Here is a 23,790-nt window from a genome sequence, read left to right as displayed (position 1 = left end):
ACCACCCTTTTAGGGAGTGCATTCCTAAATATAAAGAAAACTCTCCTCAGCCCATTCCACAAAGAACAAAACAAAGAACAAAGAAAAATACAGCACAGGAACAGGCCCTTCGGCCCTCCAAGCCTGCGCCGATCCAGATCCTCTATCTAAACCTGTCGCCTATTTTCCAAGGATCTGCCCATTCATGTATCTGTCTAGATACATCTTAAATGACGCTATTGTGCCCGCCCCTACCACCTCTGCTGGCAACGCGTTCCAGGCACCCACCACCTCTGCTTAAAGAACTTTCTCCCTGAAACTTTTCCCCTCTCAACTTGAAATCATGACCCCTAGTAATTGAGTCCCCCACTCTGGGAAAAAGCTTCTTGCTATCCACCCTGTCTATACCTCTCATGATTTTGTAGACCTCAATCAGGTCCCCCCTCAACCTCCATCTTTCTAATGTAAATAGTCCTAATCTACTCAACCTCTCTTCAAAGCTAGCGCCCTCCATACCAGGCAACATCCTGGTGAATCTCCTCTGCACCGTCTCCAAAGCATCCACATCCTTTTGGTAATGTGGCGACCAGAACTGTATGCGGTATTCCAAATGTGGTCGAACCAAAGTCCTATACAACTGTAACATGACCTGCCAACTCTTGTACTCAATACTCCGTCGGATGAATGAAAGCATGCCGTATGCCTTCTTGACCACTCTATCGATCTGCGTTGCCACCTTCAGGGTACAACGGACCTGAACACCTAGATCTCTCTGTGCATCAATTTTCCCCAGGGTTTTTCCATTTACCATATAGTTCGCATTTTCCCCAGGGCTTTTCCATTTACCATATAGTTCGCTTCCTTCATTTTTTCACCAGCTCCCTCCCAACAACATTCTGGGAGTCAAACACTGCAGCAGTAATGCAATCAGCTCACCACCACCTTCTCCAAGCCAATGAAGAAAAGCCAATAAGTACTTGCCTAGCCAGCAACACCCACATCCCATGTAATTATGAAAAAAACTTCTGTCTGGTTATTGACCCTGTTAATCTTGTCCATCTTGTTTGACACCCATTATATATGAGTGTAAATTTCCCCGTCAGATATTGAGAAACCTGAAGCCATTGTCTGTAATCCCAGCTCCAAAAGCTCTGTTCCTCAGTCTTGACACCTACCCCGTCCCTAGTAATTGTCTGACAGTGACCCAGACCAGCCTTGGTATCACGTTTGCCTTCATGTTGAACTTTGGGCCACATATCTGTGCCATATCTAAGACTGCCAACTTCTAACTCCATAACAAGGACATGCAGGGATACAGGGATAAGCAGGGAAGAATCCCACCGTGTAAATCGTTCATTTGGAGAGAAGGTGCAGACACAATGGGTTGAATGGCCTCCTCCTACCTTGTAGCAAGCATGCAAGTCTGCTTCATACTCAGTTCATCTGCTCAAACACTCATTTATCCCTTTGTAAATTTCAGTCTTGACTGTTGTAATACTATTCCGTGCTGGCCTCTTATGTTCTACCCACTGTGAACTTGAGTTTATCCAAACTCTCACTAAGTCCCATTCAACCATCACCCCTTTACTCACTGGCTTCCATTTAAGGAAAGCTCAAATTTTAAATTTTCATGCTGATTTTCAAATTTGACCTTCGCATTATCTTTCTTAGTTCTTTTGTACCTTCCACAGCCCTTCAAGACACTGTGCTCCTCTAATTCTTCACCATTATGATTTTAATCGCTCCAATGTTGTTAGCCTTACCCTCAGCTGCCACAGACCTAAGCTGTGAAAGTCACTGCCTAAATGTCTTGAACAAAACAAACGTCACAGAATTCTTAAGGTGCAGATGGAGGCCATTCAGCCCGTTGAGTCTGTACTGACCCTTTGAAGACGGTCCCACCCAGATAAGCCTCCGCCAGAGTCACTCATTAATGCAGAAATTGGTGGGGGGGGGTAGAGTTTCTGATTTCAGAAGGTAGTCAATATGTGATTTTCTTTTACTGCAGAGGGCTGTCAATGCTAAGAATATGTAAGGCTGAGATGCACTGATTTGTAGTCAGTAAGGGAATCAAGGGTTATGGGGGAAATAGTAGGAAAGTGGAACTTGGGATAATCAAATCAGCTTATTGAATGGCTGAGCAAATGGGCTGAATGGTCTACTTCTCTTTTGTCTTACTAAATGACTTCAGTGAGCCAGATTTTTTTAATCAAACAAAAAGTGATTGATTCAGTGTTGCTATCACTTTTATTTCCAGATTTATTAATTGGATTTCATTTCCACCAGCTGCTAAAGTGGGATTTAGACCAGCATTCCTGGCCTATGAGCCTGGGTCTCTGAATTTATAGTCCAGTGACATTAGCACAATGCCACCATTCTCCCCGTGTAGATATTTTTGAATCAACCGGTTCAGAGATGATATTTTACCCCTCAGAAGCAGCTGGGACTTGAACCTGGGCCTCCTGGCACAGAGATGGGGATGCTAGCACTAAATCACAAGAGTATGTTTGTTTAAACCCTGAGCTGTTAAGGGTGGATTGTGGCAATGCAAAGCAGTTGCTGATTAATGGATTGTTGCTGAAATCCCCTGCTCCCTGAACAATAGCCTTACAAATAAAGCATGCACCTTTGCATCTAGCTCAGTCTGTGCACTGTACGTTGATCTGATGACAGTATTGTATTTGTTCAGTGAAACTGGTTGCTATGAAAAAAATTATTCCCAAATATTTACCTGGCCCATTTTATGTAATGTGCATTGCATGTTTAAAAGAAAACTCAAAATGTATCGAAACAAACCCTGACATTTAAACCAGGCTGATGAGCCAAGAAATTAATAATTACAAACTTGAATTAACAAACAATGACGTGGGTCTCGAAGCATCAAGTCTGTGATTTGCTAAAGGTAGCTTGAGGACATCTTTTAATTAGTTGTGATGGAGATGGAGACATCACTATGCAGTTGGCATTTGTTGCTCATCCCTTGTTGCTTTTGAAAAGGTGGTGGTGAACTGCCTTATTAAAGTCCATGTGCTGTAGGTACAGCCAAATTGCTGTTAGGGAGCATGTTCCATTATGTTAACTCAATGCTGAGGAAGAAAGCGAGATGTACATACAAATCAAGATTACTTGCAACTTTGAGGGAAACTTAACCTGTGGCGGTTCCCCAACATTTCTGGTCTTGAGGAAGATTGAGAAAAAGAGAGAGAGAGAGAAGTGCTGTCGGTTAATGTAGTTGGGCTCACCAGCAGTGAAGGCAGTTTCACAAACTGGTTTGTCTCGGATCATGACAAACTTTCTCCTGACTTCACCCATTGAGATGTGCGGGGAGTACATTGTGACCGCCTCAGTTTCGACCTGCCAGACAATAGGAGAAAGTTATGAGGGGTCAGAAAGTGTGCCATTTAGCCTCTCTGCTGTTCTTTGAGCCAAAGTGTTGACTGAGCTGGTCCAGTTAAACATCTGGGATGTGATAATCCTCATTCCATTCCCCACTGTTAATAATTTTGGTGTGAGGCTGCAGTACAGTTTGTAAAAAAAACATTTTATGTCCTGGGACTTATCTTACTGAAGAAGGCCATTTTCTCCAACTTAATCACAGAAAGGTAGGTGGCAAATATGTGCTTTTCCTTTAGGATTCATAGGAATGTATCTATTCAATGTGTTCTGAAATATCCATTTAATTGCAGCTCTATTGTCCTATGTTGTACCCTAATCTAATTTTCAAGACCACTTTAGCCAGTTCCACTTTCAAGACTTTATAACTGCCCTCTCTTTCTCTCAAACTGAATGCACAATTCAATCAAATTATGAGTGCTGTTATCTGATAGGGTGTTTTCATTATTAAATTATTAGTTCATCCTAACTCATGGTTGAGTATTAAACTCAGCTGCTTTCAAGCCTTCACTTGGCTCAGTTGTTGTCAATAGTGTTGGAAACATGCAGTCCAGTTGGCTGCAGAACATGCTTTTCTCAGAGACTGTGCTGATTATTCTGCAAATTTGTCATCTAGACTAACTTTGCCATGTGATTTTCTTCTGTCTATTTGGCAACTAATCACTCCCAGATTTATCAGTGTGCGTTTTTGGCAGGTTCCCATTATTTCTTAAACAAAAAGAAGCAAGAATTGCAGATGCTGGAAATCTGAAACAAAGACAGAAATTGCTGCAAACTTCCATTCTAAAGAAGGGTCACCAGACCCGAAATTTTAACTCTGCTTTCAGATGCTGCCAGACCTGCTGAGATTTTCTAGAAATTTCAGGTTTTGTTCCCCACCATTTCTTCCATCTGTCCTACAATGTAGACATGAGAAAAAGTTAGAAATGTGATAAACAGGAGCAAGAAATGCTGAAAATATCTGCTGCGGCATGTTTCTCTGTCGTCTTGGGATTTAACTTACACATGGCAGTTGTTGGTGTGTTGGCTCTATATATCCAAAGGCAGAAATACCAAAAATTAGTTTCCTTGTGTGCATTCAAATGAACATGTCACATAGCACTAGCTGGCAAGATGTCAGGGAGTATGAGTAAACTGTGAATTGTAGACAGCTTGAGCTCGCTTTGAATTAGCAGAGGATATTGATTTAATAAGAGCCACTTGAAATAAGGATCTGTCCAAAATTTAAAACTCTTTAAGGGAGATGGGGAAAAAGACAGTTGAAGACAAACTGCATTCAAGAATTGTGTATGGTGCAATGGTAGGGGTAATCGTAGCTGAGGTGCACATCACCCACATCTATTTGCATGGTAGAACCAGACTTGTAAGGCTGAATGGTCTATCTCTATTTCTGGAGCTTTGTATTTGCACAGAGCATTTTCAACGATCATTAAGTGTACTTGATAGCCTTTACATTCTTTGTTCAACTGAGTCCAGTGGGTGATGTTGACTAACCTTTTACTCTCTCTGTTTCATGCTTGCTTTGAAGTGCTGAAGATTTGATGGGTAAATGCACACCAGAGTTTATGGTTCAAAACTAAATGTGACTTGATGTAAAATCTTGGTCTAGATGGAGGCAGATTTGGACTCACACTGCCTGTGTGATCTATCTGTCCACAGATGGAAAGCTTTGAGTTTTGTGCATCTGGATTCTTGATTGATAGATGTTGTCCACAGCTTCAACTCCTCAAAGTAGCAAGAATTTAGCAATCTGTCCTCAAATGTGCAGCTGTCCACACCTCCGCCCTCAAGATTTGCCCTTTCCTAGCTAGTCCTGACCTTACACCTAACCCTAACTCTGAACTATTCCAGCATTCCCTCATTGGAATAAAATACCTCTGTACCTGCATGTGTGTGTCACCCTTCCAGCAAGTAACGTGAAGGGTGCTGAGCATTGAGCGTATGTTCAGCAGCTCCTAAGAGCAAGTTCTGAGGTCCAGGTAGGCAATGGTTCCTTTCAGCACAAGTCCCAAGATTCATATCAAATTGGCCTGGAGCCTCAATTTATAATTTGGTTCAAGTCACAGTTAAATCTAAGTGGTGGCTCAGTGGTTAGCAGTGCTGCCTCACGGTGCCAGGGACCTGGGTTCAGTTCCACCCTCGGGTGACTGTTGGTGTGGGGTTTGCACATTCTCCCCGTGTCTGTGTGGGTTTCCTCCAGGTGCTCCAGTTACCTCCCACAGTCCAAAGATGAACATGCTAAATTAATCATATTGCCCACAGATGTGCAGTTTATGTGGATTAGCCATGGGAAATGTGGAGTTAGGGGAATAGGGGTGTGCTGTTCAGAGGGTCAGTGCAGACTGGATGGGCCAAATACTCCTAGCTGCACTGTAGGGATTCTCTGACCATCCTAATCCTTGCCCCATGTGAACAATTCATTTGAGAGCCAAATGTTGCTTGAAATCTGAGATATAAACTTTATAAGTTGTGTGTGTAAGTTTTTCAATACTCTTGCTCGGTTTGCAATATTTACTCCATCCTGAGTAACCGCAAATTATTTTCCTTTTTACCTCTTCCCTTCCTCAAGGTTTTGACAGAAGATGACTTGAAGTGCCAACTGAGGAGCTCTCTGCATGTTTTCAGCGCCATTAGTGGCACGGCTAGTGGTCCTTCTGCCTTTCCTGCGTCACTTTGACACACCATACTGTGGGGGGAGGGCAACGGGAGCTAGGTGAGGGTGTGGGGAAGGGCACATGACTGTTCATTGGTTCTCAGGAAGGTCTCTCCAGCCCTGGGGAATGAGGGGAGAAACTGTAATCTCTGGCTGACGGATGTTGTAAAGCAGGAGAATGAGTTCTATCCAGTCACAGCGAGATGGCTGATTCCAGTGATGGCTCAACCCTCTTCCAGAGTGAGCTCAACCTCTCAGAAACATTTGGAGAAGGGTGTTCATCTGGCAACAAAGCTTGCTTGGCAGTGCAACTCCTGCATTCCAATCAGTATTACTATGATCAGCTTGGCTGCCTGCCTAGAACATTTGATACACCGTTTCCTAAATTTGATAAACATTGAATGATTTGAAAAGCCAAGTCTTGTGTTAAAACTGTGCTTCCACATTGCAAATCCTTCACCACCTGTACAATATGTATGTGTATAAAAAAGGAACCGTTCGTTGTGGCTCTGTGCATTGTCATCTCAAAGTGTTGTAAATTTAAATTGTAACGACAAGTAGCGTTCCACCGCGACTGCTTGTGTACAAAAGATATCCTTAAATATACAGGACTTTTTTAAAAAGTTCACATAGAATTTTCTTTCTCTGTGGTGTGGGTGGTGGGAGGGATGGGCACTTATATTACAAATGGAAATTCAGACCACTAACTCAGTTTCAGACTGAGGCTTCCTTGATGTTGAGTGTCGACCGTGCTGCTTTCAGGCCTTCATGGGGTTTAGCTGACGTCAGTGATGTTAGGGAACTTGCCTGAAGGTTCCTAGTTTCCTGACACAGGTTATCCAATCCACAAAGCAGTATTCTCCAGGTCAGTCTCCATTTATCTCTATGACTCTATAATCTCACCCTAGGTGGAGGAGAAATGTTGAAGTCAATGAGTGATGTTACTCTTCAAGCTACAGTGGAGGTAGTTACAACTGTCAGGGCCACATCCTCCCAGTATATAAAATAACTGCCCACATTACTGATTCCTTGGAAGACCATACCTACAATGCTCCCTTTTTCTTTAGGGTGAATAAGTAAGGTAAGCTCCAAAGTTACATGTTGCTATTTTAAGGTTTTTGCAAAGATTTGTAGCACAGGTTGTGGGTGAGGTTGTTGATTTGCTCGCCGAGCTGGCTTACTTTCGTTCAGACATTTCATCACCATGCTAGGTAACGGACCAGACAGTATAAATTCCAAGTAGAATAGAACAACGTCGCTTCATCGGAGGCCTCACTGATGATGTTACCGAGCATGGTGACGAAACGTCTGAACGAAAACAAGCCAGCTCGGCGAGCAAGTCAACAGACTCGTTGCTACTTTCTAGTACAAGGGAACCGTTGTTAAAATAGTACACTGAGATTATTCATATCCAGCAGGGCATATTGGCCCCAATTTAAAGTCTCATCTGAAAAATGGCACCTTCAACAATGCTGCACTTACTCAATACTGCACTAGATTGTCAACTGCTACTCTCTCTAGAGTGAGATTTAAACTTCTGATTTAGAGGCAAGGTTGGTATGACTGACTGAGCCACAGCTGATGCTGAGAAATCTGACAACTTTTTCCTTCCTTCCTTTTATTCCCCATCATCCTAGGCCCAGAATCCTGAGACCAAGGTATGGCACTCCCATTGCTGCCTAAAGGAAAATCTGAATGCAACACAGAACAAGAATTAACCTGGTGCCTTCTGCTCTGTGCGTGGCACAGTGCTAATAGGCCTTTAATTTGCTGTTTGGTTAATGTTTGCTTGCAATAAGCACAGTGGACATTCCCCTGTGGTTATGCAATTAACAGTGAATTGTCCTTATGTGGAGCCACAACACAAGACAGCGCCTCTTCAAAATGCAGATGGGAAGGGGGTGATTTTTGCAATCAAGGCAGGAAATTCACCGATTCAACAGACTTGTCTCCTTTAGAAAGGGCCTCCAGCAGCCATATGTTCATTCTGGGGAGGTGGGGGTGAGTTGGGAGTGGCACATGGTGGCTTGCAAGTGAGCAAGTGCTGGGATGTACTGACCGGTTCTCTGGGACCTCACTTCAGTTGTGTTAAAGGTTGCTGGCCCTCTAGGTCTTACCCTACCCAAGCCCTCGCCCTTCTCCCCCCATGTGCCCACTCCAGATCAATGCCGAGCTACTCCATTATTGAGTCTCGGAGCTCAGCCTAGCCAACATGGTGAGGCCATCTTTGAGCTGTATAAAACAGAAAGAGATGAACAGACATTTTATCCTTATCGTGAATGCTCTACTGGTCTTTAAAACTCACTCATGGTTTGGCTTAGCAGGGGTCTGTGTTCACAAGCAGAACTGGAGTGTTTGTTTTGATTGACTGACTGCATGACCGAAGATAGATTTTCAGACCAACTGTCAAAATCTGTATTCTATACCTTGACATGAAAGATTGTATTCCTTTCATTGTTGAAAGCTATTGCTCAGTGAGAATGGTAGATGCCACACTTCCAAAAGATTAGATTTAGACTTTATTGTCACGTGTACTCAAGTACAGAAATATAGGAGTACAGTGAAAAGTGTCTAATGTCACCACATATGGTGCCATCTTAGGTACAAAGGTACCTAGACACAAAAGGTCAAGTACAAAGTAGTAAAAGAAACAAAGTTAAAAAGTTAAACATTTCAGACCCTCATTGAATAAGTAGAAAAATGAAGAAATAAGGTAATAGTTAACATTAAAGTCCTTCTTAAACTAAACTAGAAAAATAAAGGAATAAAGTTAAAAGTTTAGCAGCCTTTGAGTGCTTAGCCATGCTGGGCCCCAATCTCCTCCACTTAGCTCATTCACCAAGAGACCTGAGCTGCCTGTTTCCAACGCCGCTGCAGTTACCAGGGGACCTCCCTCACGGACGATATAGACAGGCTGGTCAGATGGGCTGATCTTTATGGTGCTTAGTGTGGCGGCAGCTTCCCACGATCCTTCGCTCTCAGGATCTGAGTTAACAGCCGCCATCTTCAACAGGAGTTGGTCAACAGCACGACACAGGAGCAAAGTGTTTAAAAAGTAAATGAAATCCCGGAGCACACAGTAACATTACAAAAGGGGACAGACCACTCAACTTCTCAAGAGATAGTAGGAACTGCAGATGCTGGAGAATCTGAGGTAACAAGGTGTAGAGCTGGATGAACACAGCAGGCCAAGCAGCATCAGATGAGCAGGAAAGCTTACGTTTCGGGCCTAGACCCTTCTTCAGAAATGAAGATTCAAAAGATTTCTCTCATTCAACTTCTCAAGTCTGCTTAACCTTTCCAGAAGATCACGGCTGAACTGTCCCTCATTCCAGTTTCCCACATTTCTACCCTGCGTCTGAATATTCTTGCCCAAAATAAAATCTATCAATCTCAGTCTTAAAGGTTCCTGTTATTCTCCTCCTATGTTTCCGCTACACATTAAGTGAAACAGTACTTCCTAATTTCAAAACAAAAGCAAACTACTGTTGGATGGTGGAAATACTCAGCTAGATTCAGCAGGAGCGAGTCAGAGGGAATCTTTTATTGTGATATCTAACTTTCTGATTTCAGAACTGAGTGACTTCTTGCTGATGTTAAGACCGTGTCCCCATTGGTTTTCCAGCAGATGACCTAGCTTCACTGGCCAAGCTGTTCCAGTACTACATGACAACATAGAAAGTTTCCCAGGTATTTCCTGTACACAAAAAAGCACAATCCAAGCTGGCCAATTACTGCCCCATCGGTGAACTCTCAATTATCTGTAAAATGGCGGAGAGTGTATTAACAGAGCTGCCTATAAGCACTTACTCATCAATAAACTGCTCACTGATGTACAGTGTGATTCCTCCAGGGCCATGATCTCATGCCCTTATTATAGCCTTGGTCCAAGTAAGGACAAAAGAAGTGAACTGAAGAGGACAAGTCAGAATGGCTGCGCTTGACATCAAGGCTACATCTGCCTAGGTATGGCATTAAGTGGAGTTATACAGCACAGAAATAGACCCTTCAGTCCAACCTGTCCACACAGACTGGTCATTCCAATCTGACCTAGTCCTTTTTGCAGTATTTGGCCCATATCCCTTTAAACTGTTACTATATATTTACCCATCCAGATGCCTTTTAAATGGTGTAATTGTACCCGCCTCCACCATTTCTTCCGGTAGCACCACTTTCTGCATGAAAACATTACCCCTCAGGTCCTTGTTAAATTTTTCCCCTTTCACCTATGTCCTCTAGTTTTGAGCTCACCCACCTTAGGATAAAGACCTTGGCTATTCACACTATCCATGCCCCTCGTGATTTTATAAACCCCTATAAACTCACCCCTCAGCCTCCGATACTCCAGGGGAAAAAGGCCCCAGCCGAGTCAGCATCTCCTGAGAGCTCAAATCCTCCAGTCTCAGCAACATCCTTGTAAATCTTTTCTGCACTCTCTCAAGTTCAACAACATCCTGTAGAAGGGCAACCAGAATTGTACACAGCATAACTTACGCTGTGTGATATTATCAATGTTAAAAGCTGTGGCAAAACTAAATTCCATGGCAGAGGAAAATACTTCACTGGTTGGAGTCATACATAGCATGTGGGAAGATGGTTGTGGTAATTGGAGCCCCAGGACATTTGTGCAAGAGTTCCTCAAAGTAGTGTCCTAGGCCCAACCATCTTCAGCTTTTCATTACTGACCTTCACTTAGTTGAAAGATCAGATATGATAACATTTGCTGATGACTGTTCAGTACTATCTCTGAGTCCACAGATTCTGAAGCAATAGGTAGCCTGTATGTAGCAAGACTGGATTTGCATTCAAACTGAGGTTGCTAAACAAAAAATAATATTTTCAACAGACAAGTTCCAGGAATTGACTATCGCCAACACAAGAGAATATGATCATCTTCCCTGACATTAATGGCATTACTACTTCCATATCACTATCAACATCCTGGGAATGCCACTGCCTAGAAACTGAACTGGACCAGGCATATAAATACAGTGATTGCAAGAACAGGTTAGAGGCTAGGAATTCCATAACGAGTAATTCACCTCCTGACTCCTATTGTCCGTCCACCATACATGACATCAATCAGAAGTGTGATGAAATACTGCTGACTTACCTGAATTAATGCAACTCCAGAAACACAAGAAGCTTGATGCCATCCAAGACAAAGCCCATTTGATTGGCACCCCATCCACAAGCATTTGCTTCTGCCACTTAGTGAGGTAAGGTCACCATGGTTTGAGTGGGCTGTTTTCTCATTAAAGAGAAACAAATGGTGATAATTAACCTGAGGGTCACCATACACCAAATGAAGTTGAGAAGGTGGGAGCTTCACGGTAACCTCAACTGATGCAGAAATCGAGCCCAAGCTGTTGGCATCACTCCTCATCGCAAGCCAACCGTTCAGCCAACACAGTTAGCAGTAATGCATACCATACAAGGTACACTGCAGCAATTCGCTAAGCTACTTTCAACTGTATGTTCCAATAACCTCTACCATTTAAAAGGAACAAGAATGGCAGCTATGTGGGAACACCACCATCTCCAAGTTCTCCTCCAATCTATACACCATCTTGACTTGGAACAGCATTGTTGTTCTTTCATTGTCTCTGGGTCACAATCTTGGACTTGCCTTCTTCACAGAACTCTGGGTGTACCTGCAGCACATGGGCTGCAGCAGTTCAAGAAGGCAGCTTTCCATCACCTTCTCCAGGATAATCAGAAATGGACAACAAATGCTGGCCTAGCAAGCAATGGATGCATCCCAGAACAAAAAGAAGAATCTACCTTGTAACATAATTTTAATTTCTCAAAAACATCAATGAGATCAACCCTCACTCCAATACTGTGGAATCAATCACTGTATTTAGATGAAAATCACTCATATTTTCAACAACCTCCGAAATGTAGTTGGAACAATGCTTTATAATCTGATCCTGGAGATGTTGTGTTTGCATTATGCTGGACACTTTGTTTACTGAGTTGCCCCAGTTGAAAAGATGCAGTGAAGTGAAGAACAAGAAGTGTCGTCTTCAAGAGAAGTAGCCATCAGAAATGACAATGAGGAGATTTAAGCAGAAAGGCAAACAGTCTGATTGAGAGGGATAAGCCTAGGCCTGGAGACCAGGTGATGTGTGTATGAAAATCAGACTGAAGGTGTGGGTCAACTCCTGGGGAAGTGGAACATCGATCCGGCCTGAGGATGTGACGCATAGAGTCATATAGCACAGAAACAGACTCCTTGGTCCAACTAGTCCATGCTGCTCAAGTTTCCCAAACTAGTCCCATTTACTTGCAATTGGCCCATATTCTTCTAAAACTTTCCTATTCATGTACCTGTCCAAATGTCTTTTAAATGTTGTAATTGTACCTGCATCTATCACTTCCTCTGGCAGTTCATACCACGTACAAACCACCTTCTGTGTGAAAAGGTTACCCTTCAGGTCCTTTTTAAATCTTTCTCCTCTCACCTTAAAAAATATACCCCTGTTTTGAATTCCCCCACCCTAGGGAAAAGACCTTGGTTATTGACTTTATCTATGCCCCTCATGATTTTATAAACTTCTATAAGGTCATCCCTCAACTCTCTACCCTCAGTGAAAAAATTTTTTGCAGCCTATCCATATAATTCAAATTCTCCTGTGCCGGCAACATCCTGATGAATGTTTTCTGAATCCTCTCCAATTTAATAATACCCTTCCTATACCAGGACAACCAGAACCATACACAGTATTGCAGGACAACTTCAACATGATGTCTCAACTCTTATACTTAATGGTTTGAGCAATGAAGGTAAGCATGCTAAACACCCTCTTAACCACCCTGCCTACCCGTGACACAACTTTCAAAGAACTATGTGCCTGAACCCTTAGGTCTCTCTGTTCAACAACATTACCATTAACCATACCGTTCTGCCCTTGTTTGTTTTACCAAAATGCAATACCTTGCTTTTATCCTAATTAAACTACATGTGCCACTCCTCAGTTCATTGGCCCAATTGGTCAAGATCAGGTCCCAGAGGTGTATCTATCTTTATGTTTTTAAGACCTCCAGCACTTCCTCTTCTGTAATGTAAACTGTTTTCAAGAGTTGTATAGAGTTTCATAGTTATTTCCCTGAGTTCCCTATCCTCCATTTCATTCTCCACAGTACATACTGAGATGAAATATTTATTTAGTATCTCTCCTATCTCCTGTGATTCCACACATAGGTGATCTCATTGATCTTTAAGAGGCTCTATTCTCTCCCTAGTTACTCTTTTCCTCTTAAGTGTATGTGTAGGATCTCTTTGGATTATCCTTGACCTTATGTGCCAAGGATGTCTCATATCCCCTTTTGCCTGCCTAAGTTCCATTTTAAGAATGTCTCTACACCCACTTATACTCTTCAAGAGATTCATTTGATCCCAATTGTCTATACCTAACATATGACTCCTTATTCTTGACAAGGGCCTCAATATCTTTATTCATCCATTGTTCCCTATTCTTACCAGCCTTACCCCACGCCCCCCAACAGGAAAATAGTGCCTCCGAACTCTCGTTTTCACACTTTTGAAAGCCTCCCACGTGCCAGTTATCCCTTTACCTGAAAACAGCCTTCCCCAATCAACCTTTGAAAGTTCCTGTCTCGTACCAACAAAATTTGCCTTACTCCAATTAAGAATTTTAACTTTTATACCAGGCCCAGTTTTTCCATAACTATTTTAAAACTAACAGAATTATTACCACTAGTCCCAAAGTGCTCCCCAACTAACACCTCAGTCACTTTCCGTGCCTCATTTCCCAAGGGAACGTCAAGTTTTGTTCCTTCTCTAGTAGGTATATTCAGGTAGGTTTTTCCATTCTTCCTTCTCAAAAGTGGATAGATTATTACTTCTCCACATTGTACTTCATCTGCCACTTTCTTGCCCACTGACTCAATTGGTTACTAATTGCTTCTCAGAAAACATCACATGCAACAAGACACTGTGCAAAAACATGGCCGTGTTATAAACGGAGACTACATTCCTTGGAGAAAGTTTTTGGAAGGCACATTTTCATATAAACTTGTACACTACCATTATCGAGGTCTAAACATCAAAAATATCAACAATAAATATAAGCTCCATGAGCACTCTGAGAAAACACCATGTCTGGATGGTGACTGAGCTGAGAAGCCTTGTCTCACTAAGAGGAAAGGATTAATGGTGGGCCCGAATGGGTTTCACTAAAAGTTAGGAGGACCTCTTGAAGGGGATTTCAAAAGGTTTTCTTAAGGACTTTTGGAGACCTCTTAAGACTCCATGCAGCATCCTGTTAAAGGGGTTTTGCATTGGGGCTTTTGAAGACTTTTCTCCCAGTGACAGCTGCACTCTTGTCTATTTTTGGTTAACATCTTTAGTTGATTGCTCTTCTTGCTTATCATCTCCCTCGTCCTTCTGTTTGATTTCTTTAAGGCCCCGAGTTTGACAAATTCTTTGCATCAGAGTGAAGCAGCTTGGAAATGGCTTCGAACTAGTTTGAGTGCCAATTTTCATAATAGTCTTTTGGATGTTTTCAATAGACTCCACAGAGACTTTGGCTCCTACAGAACCTAGCTACAACTTCCTGCACGTGCCATTAATAATGGCTGTGGTAAATTCATTCCATGTGACAGAAATATCAATGCTCTTGATGATTTTATAATGCTTGCAAAATCCCTTTAAGGACAGAAGTATCATCACCTTTAATTTCCCTGATGGCCCATACAGAAGCCATTTCTATGAGCATACAAATTGAGGCACAAGTCATCTTTTGAACCATAGGCTACACAATGGAGATGGTGTCAGAATGATCACATTGTCACTGAGGTCATCAGGAGTCTTAGGATAACCAGGGGCATTATCATTACTTCCAGACAATATTCTAGGGACAAGGCTTCAGATCCCAACACCGCAATGGGTGCAATTTAAATTCCATTATTAAAAAGGTTGAAGTTGAAAGCAAGTCTTAATGATGGTGATCATAAAAATTATCAGAGTAAAAACCTATCTAGTTCAACTAATACATTGTAAAGGAAGGATATCTACCTGGCCTATATGTGACTTCAGGTGAGGCAATGGCTTAGTTGCACTTTTGCTAGACTCTTCATCCAGGGACCTAGGTAATGCTGTGGGGACCTGGGTTCGACTCCTGCCATGACAGGTGATGGAATTTCAATTGATAAAAAAGAAAATCTGGAATTATGATTCTAATTACGTCCATAACAACCAATTTCAATTACTGGGGGAAAAACCCATCTGATTCACTAATATCCTTTAGGGAGGAAACTGCTGGCCCGACCTGGATGTAACTCCAGACCTGGGTAATTAGAATGGGTAATAAATGCTGGCCTAGTCAGTGACAGCCACATCTGTAAATGAGTTTCCAAAAGACCCACAGAAATAGCTACCCTCTGAAATGGCCTAGCAAGCCACTCAGTTAAGGGCAATTAGGGAAGGATAACAAATAATGGGCTTGCTACCGATGCTCATATCCCATGGTAAAAAAGGGCAACTTTCCCCACTTACAGCAATGCTACACAAGTTAGCAAGTACCTTGTAGACCATGTATAACCATCACCAAATGATTCTGCATTTAAACTTTGACAATAACGTTTTTTAAAGTCAGTGCAAACTCCAAACATTAAGAAGTGGGTATTGTTGAGTTTGATCAATTCAGGTGGTTAATAGTCTTTCCATATTGCTCATCATTCCATTGTGATGATTTATTTTTATTCTAACCGCCCAAAGGAATTGTTAGAATATTAAACTCTTCATTTATCAGTGCTTTTCATCACTGTTCACACCATTATTGCTGCCAAGTTAAGAGTTCTAGTGAAATTTACCATGTGTTTCAGAGCACTTTCTAATAATTAATTTCAGAATACAACTTGCTTCAGTGTATTTTGCCAGAAAAAAAATCACACTTTGGCTCTTTTGACTCATGATGAATGAATGTTATTGGTAAATAAAACTATGACACCACAACAATTCAAAACAACCAAGATCGTCAAGGTGGCTAAAAGTCCACCGGTGACACCCCCACCGCCCAGCACAAATGAGGTAGCTGTTTCCCATCCACAGGAGGCTCATGGACACTTCTCAAGATTGCCAGTGCTCCATCTCAGCCGAGACCCAATTCTCACATGCTCAACATTGCAAAGGAATGGCCAGGCATACGGGAATGTTATTGTGAAACAGCAGCAACATAACACAAATGCAGAAATAAATTGGAGACAAATCTTAAAGCAACATAATGTTGTAGGAGTTAAAGGTGAGTACTTCCAATTTCTCTTTGCAAACTCTTTTGTGTTCTCCTCATAGCTTATATTTCTTTGCCTGGTCAGCAAATGTAAGATACTTTACACTCATTCCCTACATCTAAGTCATTGATATAAATAACTGAGGCCCAAGTACTTGTCCTTGCCACAGTCAATTAGTTAAAGCCTGTCAATGCAGAATGGACCCATTTATGGCCCTGTTCTCTGTCTATTAACATATCTCTTATCCATGTTAACATATTGTGCCCAATCCCATGAATCCCAATCATACATGGTAACTTTCCAGATGGTATCTGTTACAACTGTTATAGTTAAAACCTCCCATTAAAAATAAAATTCACACTCACATCTGAGGATAAACAGAAAACTTTGCAATACTTTGGCCAAGTATAATTTAGTCCACTCAAAAAAGAGTAAGTCACAGATTGTGTTCTGATTCTGAAGCTATTCTGCTGCTCTTTCAGCACTGTAGGTGTCTTCCTGGAATAATTGTGGTTAATTGAATTCCCTTTGCTTCAGACAATGGTGTAGATTCCAAAGAAGCCTCTCCAGGAAGCCTCCACAAGAGGTAAACCCACCTCTGGTAGTTCTTCAGCTCACACACTTCGCTGAGAGGAGGTACAAAAGAAGAGATAGGGAGCAATAGGCTATTGACCTTCAGGCAGGTCAAATTCTGTCTCACTGAATCAAAAACACAATCATCTTAGAAGTCAATCATCTCACAGACTGGGCTCTTTGACCTCTCTCTGAATTTTCTCCAGGCCACATAACTCCCTCCTTGCTCCTTGCAAGTGAAACAATAGAATCATGGAGTTACAGTTGCACAGCACAGAAACAGACCCTTCGGTCCAACTCGTCCATGCCGACCGGATATCCGAAACCTTTCCTATTCACTTACACATCCAGATACCTTCTAAATGTTGTACTTGTACCAGTGTCCGCCACTTCCTCTGGCAGCTCGTTCCATATATGCACTACCCTCTGCGTTTAAAAAAAATGTTGCCCTTTAGATCCCTTTAAATCTTTCCCCTCTCACCTTAAATCTATTCCCTCCAGTTTGGACTCCCCTACCCTAGGATAGAGACCTTGGCTATTCACCCTATCCTTGCCCCTCATGATTTTATAAACCTCTATAAAGCTACCCCAGAGCATCTGACGCTCCAGGTAAAACAGCCCCAGCCTATTCAGCCTGTCCCTCCAGCTCAAACCCTGCAACCTTGGCAACATCTTTTCTGAATATAATATAAATCTTTTCTGAACCTTTTCAAATTTAACGACATATTTCCTATAGCAGGTAAACCAGAATCGATCACAGTATTCCAAAAGTAGCTTAACCAATGTTCTGTACAGCCATAAATGACCTCCCAAATCCTGTACTCAATGCACTGACCAATGAAGGCAAGCGTACCAAATGCCTTCTTCACTACCCTGTCTACCTGCGGCTCCACCTTCAAGGAACTACGAACCTGCACCCCAAGATTTCTTAGTTCAGTCACTCTCCTCAGGGCCCTACCATTAAATGTATAAGTCATGCCCTTGTTTGCCTCACCAAAATGCAACACCTCACATTTATCCAAATTAAACTCCATCTGCCACTCCTCAGCCCAATGGCCCATATGTTCAAGGTCACGTTGTACTCTGAGATAACCTTCTTTACTGTCCAGTACACCACCAATTTTGGTCTCATCTGCAAACTTACTAACCATTCCTCCTATACTCACATCTAAACCATAGGTTCTGAATATAACAGAAATTTTTAATGTGCTCTATTTAAAAGTTCAAAATGCAATCCATATCATCTTTTTAAAAATAATATTTGGATTCCATAACTTAATCATACACCTGAGGAAAAATACAAATTAGAGCCACTGATTTCCCCATCTATTCTAATCGGTGCATCCTCAAGAACACAAGTAATCAAGCATGATTTCTCCTTTATCAAACTATGTTTTAATCATTACATAATTTTTCATTAGCCTGTTGCCATGACCTTATTAATAATAAATTCCAGAAGATTCCCTGTTCATTACATTTGGTTTAAAGAATGATATTACATTAATTACCTCCCAATCCATTGAGGCTATTCTAATACCCAGGGAAATCTGAAAGATCAAAATTAATGCATTTGTTATGTCTGCAAATACCACTTTTGGAATCCAGAATGTTAGTCATTAGATCCAGGATTTTCTCAAGTACTTTTTCTGTAGTAATATCAAATATTTTTAAGTTTCTCTTTCTCTTTTGACTATTGGTTCCACATGATTTCTGATATATTCTTTGAGTCTGCTACAGCTAAAACACATTGGTAAGTTTTTCTTTTATTCCATTGTTTCCTGTTACTGTTTCTGCTGGCTCTGCCTCTAAGGAAATTTAGTTTCATTAATCCCCTTCCCTTTTGCATTTATATTTAGGAGCTGTTATTCTCCGTTTTTGATATTTCTTGCTAGTTTATTCTTTTACCTTTATATTCTTCTTGAACAACTTCCATTGCAGTTATTTTAAAACAATCCTAATTTTCAGCATAAATACTCCAGTTGGCAAAATTTCAGACTCCTTTAAGCTGCTATTGAACTGAATTTCTTTGAATCTCTACTGAAGAAATGGTATTGCATTTTTATATGTTAAGTGAATGTATCATCATTGAGGATTATGAACATATTTCTGGTAATAACAAAGTGCTTCTCTCTTAAGGACAGGAAACAGTGTTGTTGAAAAATGCATTTAGGATTGTAGGAACATAGGATTTCTTTTATTCAATTATGAGACAAAGCCATCACTGGCTTGGCCAGAATTAATTGCCCATCCCTAATTGCCCAGGGGAATTAAGAGTCAACCAATTTGCTTTGGATCTGGAGTCATATGTCGGCCAGACCAGATAAAGATGGCAGTTTTCTTTCCTAAAGATCATTAGTGATCCAACAATTGGCAATGGATTTATGGTAATCATTAGACTTAATTCCAGATTTTCTTTTCTATTAAATTCAAATTCCACCATCTGCCATGGCAGGATTTGAACCCACACCCCCAGAATATCATCTGGTTCTCTGGATTAACAGTACAACAATAATACCACTAGGCCATCACTTCCTAAGTAATAAAAGCATAAGAACAGGAGTATGCCATTCAGCCCCTTAAGCCTGTTCCACAATTCAATGAGATCACGGCTGATCTGTGGCCTAACTCCATTAATCTGCCTTTGGCCCATATCCCTTAATACCTTTACTTAACAAAAATTTATGTGTCTCAGATTTAAAATTAACAACTGATCCAGCATCCACTGCCATTTGTAGAAGAGAGTTCCAAACATCTCCCACTCTTTGTGTGTAGAAATGCTTCCTAACATTTCTCCTGAACGGATGATCCTAATTCTCAGATGATGTCCCTAGTTGTAGATCACTATCCAATATAAGTTTCAAAATAATAAGTTCAGCATTTCCTTACATATTCCATTGTTGCACTTTGCTGATTGAGCAAAACAGAGTTGGTCAATGTAATGACCTAAAGAAAATTCCCACCAAATAATTGACTTTAGACACCGACCCCTTCCTCAAACGATGCACACAGTGGAGTGACTTCACCCTGAAGGAAGGTTGTTCGTCTACCCTCATCTACTCCCATTCTCATGCCCACATTCTAATCCTTTGCTACCATCACCAATTATGGTGTCAATCAGCAGACGGGGCACTGCAATGTGATCCATGCCAACACTGAATGCAAAGCCAAAGGCAAGTGGCAACTCGTGCTCAAACTAACTACAAGCATTGGATTCTGTGAGGTTCCTCTGTTGCTGGGTCACATTTGCACTGTTAAAAATATTGGATAGCGGAATCTCAATTCAGCTTCTCTACTGATGAACAGGTCATGAGGATATCAACAGGGTATATAAGATTATAGTAAAGCAAAGAACTTTGGATGCTGGAGATCTGAAATACGCAAAAACAGAAATTGCTGGAGAAACTCAGTTGGTCTGGCAGCATCTATGAGACAAGTCCAGTGACATTTTAGCAATTTCTTGTCTAGTTCTGAAGAAGGGTCACTGGAATTGAAACATTAACTCTGTTTTCTTTCTGCAAATGCTGCCAGACCTGCAGAGTTTCTCCAGCAATTTCTGTTTCTGTTTGTATACTGTCTCATACCTAAAGTTATGAACGTTATGTTACAGTTATGTTGTTTGATGACTGATCCAGAGACTGAGAAATCGAGTACTGTATCACCTCAGCAGTTTCAGAATTTCAATTCAATCCTAAATAACATTTCTAAAATAAAAACGTGGCAGCAGTAAAAGTGATAATAAAGCTATTGAACCTTCAAAGAGTGTCCTTTAGGTCTGGAAACCTGTTGTCTTACCATGGTCTGATATGTGACTCCCATCCCACACCAATGTGGTTAACCCTTATCTAATTTCTCACCAAGTAAGCCACTCGGTTATGACAATAGCTAAATGCTTTATTGCTCAATTGTTCCCCAAGGCATCAAATCAAGTCATAGTTGAAGGCACACCCAGCCTAATTGCCCAACAAAATCCTTACTATTGCCTATGCAAAGAGCTGGCCCACAGCATGTTGATGACTCTCTTAAGAAAGACTGTCAGCAGCAATTTTTTATTCATTAATGGGATAAGGGCATCACTGACCAGGCGGCATTAATTGCCCATCCCTAATTACCCAGAGGGCAGTTAAGAGTCAACCACATTGCTGTGGGTCTGGAATCACATGTAGGTAGTTTCCCCTCCCTAAAGGGCATTAGTGAACCAGATGGGTTTTTCCTAACAGTCGACAATGGATTCATGGTTATCATTAGATTCTTAATTCCAGATATTTTTATTGAATTCAAATTCCACCATCTGCGGTGGTGGGATTTGAACCCGGTTCCCCAGAACATTATCTGGGTCTCTGAATTAACACACCTGCGATTATACTACTAGGCCATCACCTCCCATTCTAGAACAACAGCCTGCACAGCTAATGCTACACTCCAGAACTAGGTAAACCCTAGCTAATTTGTATCAGTGTAGCTACAACATTGGCGCCTACCTGACTACGTGGAAATTTGTCCATAAATGTTCCATCCACAAAAAGCAGGACAATTCCAGTCCAGTCACTTGTTGTCACATCAGTCTCCCTCAACTATTAGCAAACTGACGGAAGATACAGTCAATTGTGTTATCAAGTGGCACTGACTCACCAAACAGTTGTTCACTGCTGGTTGATTTACCAAGGCCACTTGGTTTGAGACCTCGTTATGGTCTTTGTCCAGATATTGACATTTGAGCTGAATTTAAGGGGTGAGGGGCGAGCAGCTGCCTGTAAACATGAGAGGTACCATTACTCAGGGTAACACGAAGCAACACTAGAAAAAGGTGGAGTGTGATCAGGGAGTAAACCACTCACCTGCTGGAATCATACTAGTACAAAGGAAGGTAGCTTGAGGTTGCTGGAGGTCAATCAGCTCAGCTCCAGGATATCGCTCGAACAGCACAAAACCATTGCCTAGTTATCTACAGCCGCTTCATTTGGGTAAGTATTCAATCACACAATTGACTTGGGCTTTGTTAATGATGGAGGGGCTTTGGGGGGTTAGAATAGGTTAGCCATGGAGCTCTCTTCCATCATTAGGCCAGAAACGTTAAGTCTGTTTTTTCCTTCACAGATGCTGCCAGACCTGCTGAGCTTTTCCAGCAATTTTGTTTCTGTTACTGATTTACAGCATCCGCAGCTCTTTTGGCTTTTATTTAGGTTCTAAGGAATGTCGTAAAAAGAGGTCAGGGTAGTAGAGAGACAAAGATATGCAGAGAAGCAATATCAGAGCTAGAAAAACTAGGAAGGCATAGATGCCAAAGATGGAGTGTTCAAAACTGGGGATGGGGAAGGAGGCCAGAAGATGCAGAGGTCATAGAGATGCACAGCGCAGAAACAGACTCTTTGGTCCAACTCGTCCATGCCGACCAGATATCCTAAATTAAACTAGTCCAATTTGGCCCATATCCCTCTAAGCCCTTCCTATTCATGTACCCATCCAGATGCCTTTTAAATGTTATAATTGTACTAGCCTCCACCACTCCCTCTGGCAGCTCATTCCATACACGCATCAACCTCTGCATTAAAAAGGTCCCTTTTATATCTTTCCTATCTCACATTAAACTTAAGCCCTCTAGTTTTGGACATTGGGGAAAAAAGCCATCCACCCTATCCATGCTCTTGAGCTTCGGACCTGGAGGAGGATACAGAGATAGGGAGGAGCTTGATTGGTGGTGTCAGGTGAAGGACCTTGCTGGTGGTCCTGGCCCAGAACCCCATCATGAACCAAGCACAGTGTCTCCAAGCCTAACACAGCAGCCCTGCCTGCTCCTCTGATCCCCATCTCAGCACAGCATTCCACTGCCTGACCCAGGTACAGTGACCCCCTAAAGAATAGGTAATAGACTCTAATGTACCTCCCACCACCACCCAAATTCCCAGGCCCTGGTCATGACCATGCAGGAGTTTATACATGAGGATTCAGGATTGTAGCACTGGGAACCAATGTAGGTCAGCAAGCATACGCTGATAAGGTGAGTGGGAATTCTTGCAAGTCAGAATATAGGCTGAAAAGTTCTAAATTAATTCTAGCCAGGGATTCTCAACCTGTGGCCTGCAGACCCTCAGGATCTATGAGAATATTTCAAAGCATCCACCAAAAACTAATTGCAAAATATATATCCTCATTTGAGATGGAGATCAACAAAAATGATTTTGTTCTTCATAGCTTTCGATAGCTATGTGTGTGAGTCAAACATACATTTTTGCATAACTTGATCAACAAACAAAATCAAAACTAACTGACATGACAGATTAAGCAAAGGAAATCGTGGTTTAACCTGTTTTACGAGTTGACAACATTGTCAATTTTTATCCTGTGATTCACGTAGGACATTGACCAAGATTATAATGTATAATGTATAATTATAATTAATTATCATCAATGAGATTCTAATGGAAGTGAAAAAATACAGAGATCAGTGGTTACAGGTACAAAACAATTGTAAGTGGCAGGGCAGGTTGAGAAAGTAGCTAACAGGTTTACACAATTGTAACTTTATATATACATTTATATATATAGGCATGGAAATTGTTGTGAAGCTTTGAAAAATGCTTCTGGTTTTAATAAAATGGCAACAGAGCTATTGTGACGATGTTAAACCAAAGTCCAACACACTCAAGCATGAAGGAAACCACCATCCTTACCCTAAAGGATATGTGACTCTGGTCCTGGAAACAACCTGGCTGAGTGTTATTCCAAGGCAGTGCCAAAGGAGTTAGGGTTGACATTTGCGTCAGACTAAGGGGGAGAAAAACAAGGAGGGAGAGAGGCTGTAAGAGTTAGGGGTAAAGCCGGTGAATGGTAGTGGAGGTGGAAAAGGGAAAGGAAAAGGCTAAGGGGAAAAACACATTAAAATATAAATGTGAAATCTGCATAGGCAGCGGGTCTGTTAGTCAGTCCATGGCCAACAA

General features: G+C 41.6%; 1 protein-coding gene across 1 annotated transcript in view; it reads left to right on the top strand.

Annotated features, from left to right (window-relative positions):
- Positions 1-6,651, top strand: part of dock11 (dedicator of cytokinesis 11) — a 252,061-nt gene extending 245,410 nt beyond the window's left edge. Inside the window, exon 50 of the mRNA XM_048604955.1 lies at positions 5,942-6,651. Within this exon, the coding sequence (XP_048460912.1) occupies positions 5,942-6,049 (108 nt within the window). The 3' untranslated portion in view covers positions 6,050-6,651. The remainder of the gene's footprint in view (positions 1-5,941) is intronic.
- Positions 6,652-23,790: the final 17,139 nt, after the last annotated feature.

This window comes from Rhincodon typus, chromosome 14 (assembly GCF_021869965.1).
Source record: "Rhincodon typus isolate 14 chromosome 14, sRhiTyp1.1, whole genome shotgun sequence".
NCBI classification, from domain to species: Eukaryota; Metazoa; Chordata; class Chondrichthyes; order Orectolobiformes; family Rhincodontidae; genus Rhincodon; species Rhincodon typus.
Note: the sequence above shows the minus strand (reverse complement) of the source record. Positions and strands in the feature narration are given on the sequence as shown.